Raw genomic sequence first — 10,000 nt, 5'->3', positions numbered from 1 at the left:
GTTGTTTCGGTGAATGGCAGCGTATATTGGTTTAGCATCAACAAAAATCGTAATGGATGGTAGCATCTCGATGACAGTTTTGGACAGCTGATGATTAGAGGAGTTATGTCCTCCACAGAACAGTGACATATTCGATATTTGCAATGACGTCTTGAAAGTTCCAGGGTGTCACCGTTCCGTTTATTCATTAGATATTTCGTAGTATTCTCCTGCTCCTGGATTGCAAAATTCCTCGAAATGTGACGTGATGTAACGGTCACGAGTCAACGCGAAGCTACACATTCTGTTAATATTATCATCTTTCTCAAGAAGGCGGCGAGCTGGCAGAAACGTTAGCACGCCGGGCGAAATTCTTAGTGGTATTTCGTCTGCCGCTACGTTCTGAGTTCAAATTCCGCCGAGGTCGACTTTGCCTTTCATCCTTTCGGGGTCGATTAAATAAGTACCAGTTACGCACTGGGTCGATATAATCCACTTAATCCGTTTGTCTGTCCTTGTTTGTCCTCTCTGTGTTTAGCCCCTTGTGGGTAGTAAAGAAATAGGTATTTCGTCTGCCGCTACGTTCTGAGTTCAAATTCCGCCGTGGTTGACTTTGCCTTTCATCCTTTCGGGGATCAGTACCAGTTGCGCACTGGAGTCGATGTGATCGACTTAATCCGTTTGTCTGTCCTTGTTTGTCCACTATGTGCTTAGCCCCTTGTGGGTAGTAAAGAAATAGGCATTTCGTCCGTCTTCACGTTCTGAGTTCAAATTCCGCCGAGGCCGACTTTGCCTTTCATCCTTTCAGGGTCGATTAAATAAGTACCAGTTGCGCACTGGGGTCGATGTAATCGACTTAATCCCTTTGACTGTCCTTGTTTGTCCTCTCTATGTTTAGCCCCTTGTGAGCAATCAAGAAATAATTATCATCCTTCTCAAGTTTACAGGAAACATATCTTTTTTATGATGTACAGTCTTAATAAGAAACTTTGTAACTGGAATCATTTGAAGAATCTAGAATTTATCCCAAGTTATAGGTACCTCCAAAAGAGCAACACCTCATTCTAACGAGACGTTAGTAAAGTGAAGCTTTAGTGAGATGCTAGTGTACACCAAGGTTCCTCCATTTTCAACTTGAAGGAGAAAAGGCAGAGAAAATTGACTTGATTCAATCATCTGTTTAACCTAGATATGTTTACGAAGATAAATAGGAACATATGCGCGCGCTAGTGTGTTTTGTGTGTGTGTATGAGAGAGAGAGAGAGAGATGAGACGAGATGAGATTACCAAGTTGATAAAGTACTCAATACTAGTAAGTAGAATAATGTAAAAAAATTGTTATTTTTATTGACTAAGTGCAATTTGTTTCGCTACATTAAACTTGAAGCATATTGATTTTATAAGTTTAATGTTGCGAAACAAATGATACGATTGTCAACAAAAATAATAATAATAATAATAAAAATGTAATGTGTGTGTGTGTGTGTGTGTGTGTATGTGTGTGCGCGTATTAATATATGCATGTATTTGTATATGTGTTAATTTTTCCAGTTCAATACTCATAAATTTTTTCTAACTGAAAATGTACAGATTTTGTCGAATTATGGCTTCGTTCATAAGCAAAACTAATTGTCGATGATTTTGCTTTTAGCTGCAGATCAACTCTGATCGAATAGTCCTGTGGTCACAGGTATTCAGTCTATCGCTTTTTGCAGTAATTGGATACCCCCGTTGGCCTTGTCTAATATGTTGTTTTATAAAACAATATATGCGAAGTTCGAGGGTGCTATTTCTGGCGTGTTGCACGACCAGGAAGGGACTACCTCGCAAGAAATGTAGTTAACACCAATTAGCGATTCCTAAATTGTTTTACTTCAAATGCATAATTGTTCTGTCTGGCGTTTTTAGCCATTATTTAATTACTACTGCTTGATCATCTTTGATTGTATGTCTAGGGAATCAGGGGTGAAACAAAGTTCAATAGAAACAGCTACAACAAAAACACAAGCCAACAACGTCCCTTTTACACAGTCACTAGACCTGCTAGAAATAACAATCAAATCTCCTTGAAATCACGCTTTACCCCCCCCCCCTAACTTTAAAAAAAAGGATATATAGAATAATGCATTCCTGGTTGTCCTATTTCTGGAAAAAACAAAAAACTAGCAGGAATCGATCGTCATTTTGAGTGTTTTCAATCATAGTTGTGCTAGAAAAGTGAATTGGAGTTTTATAATATTTTATAAAGCGACTTAGAGTACCATACCAAGGTACTTATCAAACACTTGTACAAATAGATTTATTTAAAAAAGATTATGTTTAATAATAAACTATTCTGTTGAATCTGGGGAGAGTCATTTTCTTTTTGTGCCTTATAATATAACACACTCACCGGTAAAATTTCCACTTTTTTTCTTATTTTTATTTTCCTAAAATTTTCGTTGCGTCTTGCAACATTTTCAAGTGGAAATTTTACCGGTGAGTGGGTTATATTATAAGGCACAAAAAGAAAATGACTCTCCCCAGACATAAGAGAATATGCTTCAACACACGAATTCACATAAAGAATCTTGCAAACCAAATCCCAAAAACGAAATAAACTATTGTATATTTCAGAAATACCTGTCATGACTCCGCAGGATGCCACGGATACCAAATGCAGTATGAGCAGTGATTTAGTGCCTCTGGTGACACCCGCCGTGTCTCCTATTCCTGTCGGTCATAATCTGCTACAACACCAGCAGGAACTGCAACCTTTACTGCCTTTGCCACCACAACAACAGCAGCAGCAGCATCACCCACTACAACCGCAACAGCATCAGCAAGAACAGCAACAGCCACAACCCATACAGCCGGAACAACAGGAACAACAAATGTTATTGCAGCAACAGCAACAACAACAGCAACATCAGCAGCAACAACAACAACAGCTGCAGCAACATCTCTTACAGCAACAACAACAACAACTACTACATGTGCAACAAGGGCCCGTACCATGTATACCAAATGGTTCTGACATTCTTCCTGTGTTTGCAAGGAAAATATATTCATCGGGCAACGAGGTTTGTTTGTTGTTGTCATTGTCGTTGTTGTTGTTATTGTTATAATAGTAGTAGTAGTAGTAGTAGTACTACTACTACTACTACTACTAAGTAGTAAGTAATAGTAGTAGTAGTGATGGTGGTGGTGGTGGTAGTAGTGGTGGTAGTGGTGGTGGTAGTAGCAGTAGTAGCAGCAGTAGTAGTAGCGGTAGTAGTAGTAGTGGTAGTAGTAGTAGTGGTAGTAGTAGTGGTAGTAGTAGTAGTAGTAGTAGTAGTAGTAGTAGTAGTAGTAGTGATGGTGGTGGTGGTGGTGGTGGTAGTAGTAGTGGTGGTGGTGGTGGTAGTAGTGGTGGTAGTGGTAGTGGTAGTAGCAGTAGTAGCAGCAGTAGTAGTAGCGGTAGTAGTAGTAGTGGTAGTAGTAGTAGTGGTAGTAGTAGTGGTAGTAGTAGTAGTAGTAGTAGTAGTAGTAGTAGTAGTAGTAGTGGTGGTGGTGGTGGTGGTGGTGGTAGTAGTAGTGTTGGTGGTAGTAGTAGTAGTAGTAGTAGTAGTAGTACTGGTAGTAGTAGTTGCAGCAGAAGTAAGGAGAAAATAAATACCTATGTTGTTTATTTTGTTTGGTGCAGATCAGCCCTATCTATCAACGGACCTACAATGAAAGACTTTCCAGTCGTAACCAAGTCAGCGTCATCTATTACCATGGAAAGTAGTTTAGATTTAGGATTGTCTTTGATAGACGCCCTTACCAGTTTGAAACGACTGAGTTTTTTCTCGATTTTTGTTTTTATGAAATTTGCTGCACCTGAGCTTGTACCTTGATTTGGTGATGTTAAGAATATTTTGGTGACATGGGTTGTGCGTCATTATAAATGCTATGACGTTCTGTTGTTGTGCTTCCCTTTCATGGCTTGCTCTAAGTCGTTGTATAAATATTTCTTTATCTCGCTTTATACCATTTTCTATAAATAGGAATGAATGTTTTTACTTGATTAGAAATCCTTTGCGTTCTGTGAGACATTTATTTTTGTATCTATGTCATTAACAATAGTACAAATTGTCCTGCCTTTACAGTATGGAATATTCTGTTTCGTATGTGTTCAATGGATTATTCAAAGTCCAGGTATGGTATGTGTCTTTATAATATGTGTCCGTGATGAAGGTGGTGTCATTTTTAATTACCATTATGTCAAGAAATGGTAATTTTGTTGTATTGCTCATCCCCTTTGTAAGTTTCAAAGTTGGGTGCATATTGTTTAGGAGATTGTTGAATTCTTCAAAGTATCTAGATCTATTGTCCAAGTTAGGAAACGCTCATCGCGATTTATCCTCCATGCATTTTCTATGTACCTTCTAAAGCCAGTGCCGTAGTTTTGTTCCATGTATCCCTTTACAGAGTTCGCATTACATGGGAAAAACTTTGTTCCCATTGTTGTGCCTCTAAATTGAAGATAATTATTGAAAAAATGTGTTGTTTTCAAGAGTAGATTGTCCGGATCTAATATAAGGGATATGAGAATTTTACTAGGAATCATTTCCCTGTGTTTTACAACACAATATTTAAATGTTATTATTCCCAAATGTGTGGAATATTTGCGTAGAGGCTTACTATAACACTAACCAAGAACGAATTCGATTCTGCTGGCTTGGGTAGGTGAGAGTGGAAATCGATGTCATTCCGAATGAAATTTGTTATGTTGGTACAGTGGTTTCAAAATGATGTCAACCAAATCTTTTAGCCGGTCCTGCTATAATAGGTCTAGGTTTAAATCTTTTGGTTGTCGTAATTTTGCGCCTTTACTGCATTTTGTTTTTCCTATGATTCCATAAAAGTTGCTGACTTTTGTTTCAAAATCGGCAATGCAGTCACTATTACTTTAGTGTTTCGAAATCAGATTTCTGAGCCTCTTCGTGATACAGTAATCCATATTTGGAGGTATTTGGTAGAAAAAGGATATATCTTTAAAGTGATGTTCAGCAGAATCCCTGTAATATCCGGCATCCAATATGACAATAGGACCAACTTAACCTGCTTTTTGATGACTTTTGTGTTGTTTTTTGTAGAAATATGTAAATATGCATTGTTTATATTTATATGTGTCTGTACAGATAAGTAGATAGATAGATAGATAGATAGATAGATAGATAGATAGATAGATAGATAGAGTGAGAGAGACAGTGAGAGAGTGAGAGAGAGAGAATGGAAAGAAAAAGTTCACAGAGAAACTATTGTTCTGTAGAAGTGTAGATTTCTTGGACTATATATATATATATATATATATACACACTCGTATGTGTTAGTTAGTTAGTTAGTTAGTTAATTTGGCTCAAAAGCAAATAGCAAGGCCATGTAGGGGGACATGGAGTTAAGTACAGAGTGGTGTTCATGTAAAGAGTTCAGGCCACTTGAGGTCAAGGGAGGCTTTGAACAAAGCGGTCGTCGGCAACTTCACCATCTCGCCTGGCAGCTTGTTCCACGGATCCGCAACCCGGACGGAGAAAGCTCCTCTCCTTCGATTGAGATGAAATCGTCGCAGGTAGAGCTTTTCGGAATGACCCCGCAGCCGTATCGCGGTATAATAAGTTTACCTATAACAAACAAGCAATTATTCTATTTCAAGGTAGATGTTGTCTACCTTGACTTTGCTAAGGCTTTCAACTCTGTGCCACACAAAAGGCTTATGGTGAAACTCTCTGCAATGGGTGTGAGGGATGACCTTTTTAACTGGTTGAAATCCTTCATTCTCAGCCGAAAGGAGGTAGTCACAGTTCTAGGACAGCATTCTACACCATATGAGATGTCATCGGGTGTACCACAGGGATCTGTCCTTGGTCCCCTCTTGTTTGTGGCATACATTAATGACATAGATGCCAATTTAAAGAATGCCACAGTATTGAAATATGCAGACGACATCAAGCTGTACCTTGAAATCAAGAGGACAGATTCTGATGTCTACAACTCTTTCCTGCAATCAGACCTAGACACAATGCAGCAATGGATCACAGACTGGCAACTGAAACTGGCTGTGGACAAGTGTACCACCATGCATTTTGGGAGAAAAAACCCTGCGTCCACATACTCCCTCCACAACACTGATATCAAGAAATCCTCTTGCGAGCGTGACCTAGGCATCACTGTCAGCAGTGATTTGCGTTGGACAAAGCATATCTCTAAAATTGTCAAGAAGGCCGAGGGTGTCTTGGCATCACTCCGCAAGACTTTTGTTAGCCGCTCTCCAGCCATCTATTTAAAACTGTATACAGCTATGGTACGACCACACTTGGAATTCGCATCATCAGTTTGGAACCCCTATCTTGCTCAGAACATTGACCTCCTGGAATCTGTCCAGAGACGTGCAACCAAACGTGCATACCCTCCATACGTGCATACCCTCCATCAGACACCTACCATATTCCGAGCGCCTTGTTTCCCTGGGCATGGATTCACTGAAGCTCCGGCGTCTGGCGATGGACTTGGTAAACACCCACAAAGTTATCAACCACCTCACCAACAACAACACTGAACACCTTTTTGATCTCCATGTGTCTAACACACGTGGACATGCCTACAAAGTCAGAAAACAACACAGCTCCCATGACTTTCGGAAACATTTTTTCACGCTCAGAGTTGCTGAAGCATGGAATAAACTGCCTGTGTCAGTTGTTGACTGCCATGACACTGCATCCTTTAAGGCCCTCATGCTTTCCGAAATCCGCCGAAACTACACCTGATTATATATACACTTTAGATGAGTTGTAGTTCACCTGAGCACTGTACACAATTATTATTATTATTATTAGTTAATTTGTTGACTAGTTAATAATAATAATAATAATAATAATAATAATAATAATAATAATAATAATAATAAGTCAAATAGAACTAATATGTACGCTTCTTATTACGTGAGGGGGATACAAACATAAACACACACACACATATATCCTTTAGCTAATTATAAGTTGATGAATTGTGACTCAAGGGATTTATTAAAATAATTCAATGTTCAATAGCACAAAGGGCTTCTACAATTTCCATCAACTAATTTCAACAAAGCATCGAGCTGCCCGGAGCTATATCAGAATACACGTGCCGAAGTTTCCACCGCAAATCACGTGATTGCAAAGCGACCACTTTAAACACACACACACCCATTCCTGTTGCTGTTAGTTCCTTAGATTTTTGTTCATTCATTTGTACAAGTGTTTATTCGTGTCGAAATATCCTTTAGCTAATTATACTGGACTCACGTTTGTTAAGTTGATGAATTGTGACTAAAGGGAGTTTATTAAAATATTTTATGGAGATTTTCTTGTTTGTTTTTGGATACTTTGTTGCTGTTTCGCTCAAGGTAAATTCTGATTGAACATATCTATGACAAAACAGATATTCAGTCGTTTATCCAACGTAGCCAGTACCACCTTGTAAAATAATGATCAACGCTTCTACTTTTTCTCTACTTTTCCCCATTTTTTTTCTCCATTTTTGTCAAGTGCCTTCTGTTCAAAATGTCAAATAAACTCTGTTTTTTCTTTCCTTGCTGCGTAGAAGTAATAACTACGTATTTTGTATCCTTGTACGTTGTATTATGGTAATTGTCGCTTGTTTTCTGAGCCTTTTCACTTGATTACATTTTGTAATGTATCCTTTCTTTTAACAAGATCTTAAGAGATGTTATTTGAACGACGATTAAGCTTTTATTTTTTACTTGTCTCAGCCATTAAGGCTACGGCCCAGCTAGAGCACAGCCTTGAATTTTAGTCGAACAAATGAACCCCGGTACTTATTTTTTTTAAAGCCTGGTACTTATTCTATCCATCTTTTTTGCTGAACCACTAATGGGCGGGGACGTAAACAAACCAGCACCAGTTTTCAGGCAGTGGTCACACACACGTACACACACACACTCTCTCTCTGTCTCTGTCTCTCTCTCTCACACACACACACGTACACACATTCACACACGCACACACACATACATTCACACACGCACACACACACGCACACACATTCACACACGCACACACACATACGACAGGCTTCTTTCTGTTTTTGCCTACAAAAATCCACTCACAAGCCTTTGGTCGGCCCGAGGTTGTAGTAGAAGACACTTACGGATGGGGTCACGCAGTGGGACTGAACCCAGAACCATGTGGCTGAAAAACAAACTTCTTGCAACACAGGCGCGATTATTTCTAACAGGTTGCGCAACCCTGTACAGGCTTTTTCGTTAGCTCTTTGGATACTGTCTTTCGTAACCATGTGTTGTGATATTGTGTGGAGGCGCAATGGCCCAGTGGTTAGGGCAGCGGACTCGCGGTCGTAGGATCGCGGTTTCGATTCCCAGACCGGGCGTTGTGAGTGTTTATTGAGCGAAAACACCTAAAGCTCCACAAGGCTCCGGCAGGGGATGGTGGTGATCCCTGCTGTACTCTTTCACCACAACTTTCTCTCACTCTTACTTCCTGTTTCTCTTGTACCTGTATTTCAAAGGGCCGGCCTTGTCACTCTCTGTGTCACGCTGAATATCCCCGAGAACTACGTTAAGGGTACGCGTGTCTGTGGAGTGCTCAGCCACTTACACGTTAATTTCACGAGCAGGCTGTTCCGTTGATCGTATCAACCGGAACCCTCGTCGTCATAACCGACAGAGTACTTCCATGTGATATTGTGTAGATTTCCTTATATATGTCACAGTTGTAATTTTATTTCTGAAACCTAAAAATATAAGATTAAGATATTTTTGCCTAGCATCAAGTTTACTTTCTTCCTTTATCTGGAAATACAAGCATATTTTTATATTCCTGATTAAATTAAGGAGGTAATTTTCGAAGAACGGCAAGTATTTCTTTTGTGGTTAGTATTTCCGACATCTTAATTTAAGTTACTCTGTGGACTTCTTTATTTCCTTTATCGTAGCGTATAGATGCTCTCTCTCTCTCTCTCTCTCTCTCTCTCTTTCTCTCTCTCTCTCTCTATCTATCTATCTATCTACTATTTATCTGTACAGACACATAAATATGAACGATGTATATTTACGTATGTGTGTGTGCGCGTGCGTAATGTGTATGTATGTATATATTATATATATATATATATATATATATATATATATATATATTATATATATATATATATATATATATATACATGTGTGTGTGTGTGTTCACCATACAATAATCATGTTCACTTGTGTATTAATAAAATAAGTATATACATTACGATTACATGTATATCCACTCGCCAATATATATATAACGAAACATCTAGGATGTGATTTGCCAGAAGAAGAGAGAAATGTATGGGATTAAGTTGGTGCTCACTTTCAGTCGGGAGGAATGGAACAACATGAAATATAATGCTGTTGACTAAGAAAACGCACTAGCCAGTGAAAGAATCGAACACACTAAAATATAATCGTGATCCCAACAACCTAACTATTGGGCCAAGCGCGCGCACATACACATGCACAAACATACACACACGCACATACACACACGTATATAGCATAACATTTATGTGGTCAGCTTGCTGCAATAAAAACCGTGTAGGCAATACTTGGTCGTCACTAACTGTGACTGTATGTGCTACAAGCACATATATTGATAGAATCAAGAGTTAAACTACTTTTAGCTGCGTAATAACACATTTACATATAGTAACTGGGCAGATAATTGCCCCTCGAGCGGAGAAAAGCTAGAACCCTCGACTGCACAGTTTCATTCTAATGAGAATTGTCTACAGCGTGCTTCCATTTCTTCAATTGAACAACTAATTCCCTCTGTCTGTATATATATATCATATATATATATATATATATATTATATATATATTATATATATATATATATATATATGAGTGTGTGGGTGGAGGCGCAATGGCCCAGTGGTTTCGATTCCCAGACCGGGCATTGTGAGTGTTTATTGAGCGAAAACACCTAAATGCTCCACGAGGCTCCGGCAGGGGATGGTGGTGGTCCCTGCTG

At 39.0% G+C, this 10,000-nt stretch overlaps 1 protein-coding gene across 2 annotated transcripts in view; it reads left to right on the top strand.

The window, feature by feature from the left end:
• LOC115227315 overlaps positions 1-10,000 on the top strand; it is a 210,815-nt gene that overhangs the window by 127,031 nt on the left and 73,784 nt on the right. For both annotated transcript variants that reach the window (XM_036500679.1, XM_036500678.1), the window contains exon 5: positions 2,596-3,041. In XM_036500679.1, the coding sequence (XP_036356572.1) occupies positions 2,596-3,041 (446 nt within the window). The remainder of the gene's footprint in view (positions 1-2,595; positions 3,042-10,000) is intronic.

Source organism: Octopus sinensis, linkage group LG2 (genome assembly GCF_006345805.1).
Source record: "Octopus sinensis linkage group LG2, ASM634580v1, whole genome shotgun sequence".
NCBI lineage: Eukaryota > Metazoa > Mollusca > Cephalopoda > Octopoda > Octopodidae > Octopus > Octopus sinensis.
This window is presented reverse-complemented; position numbering and strand designations above follow the sequence as displayed.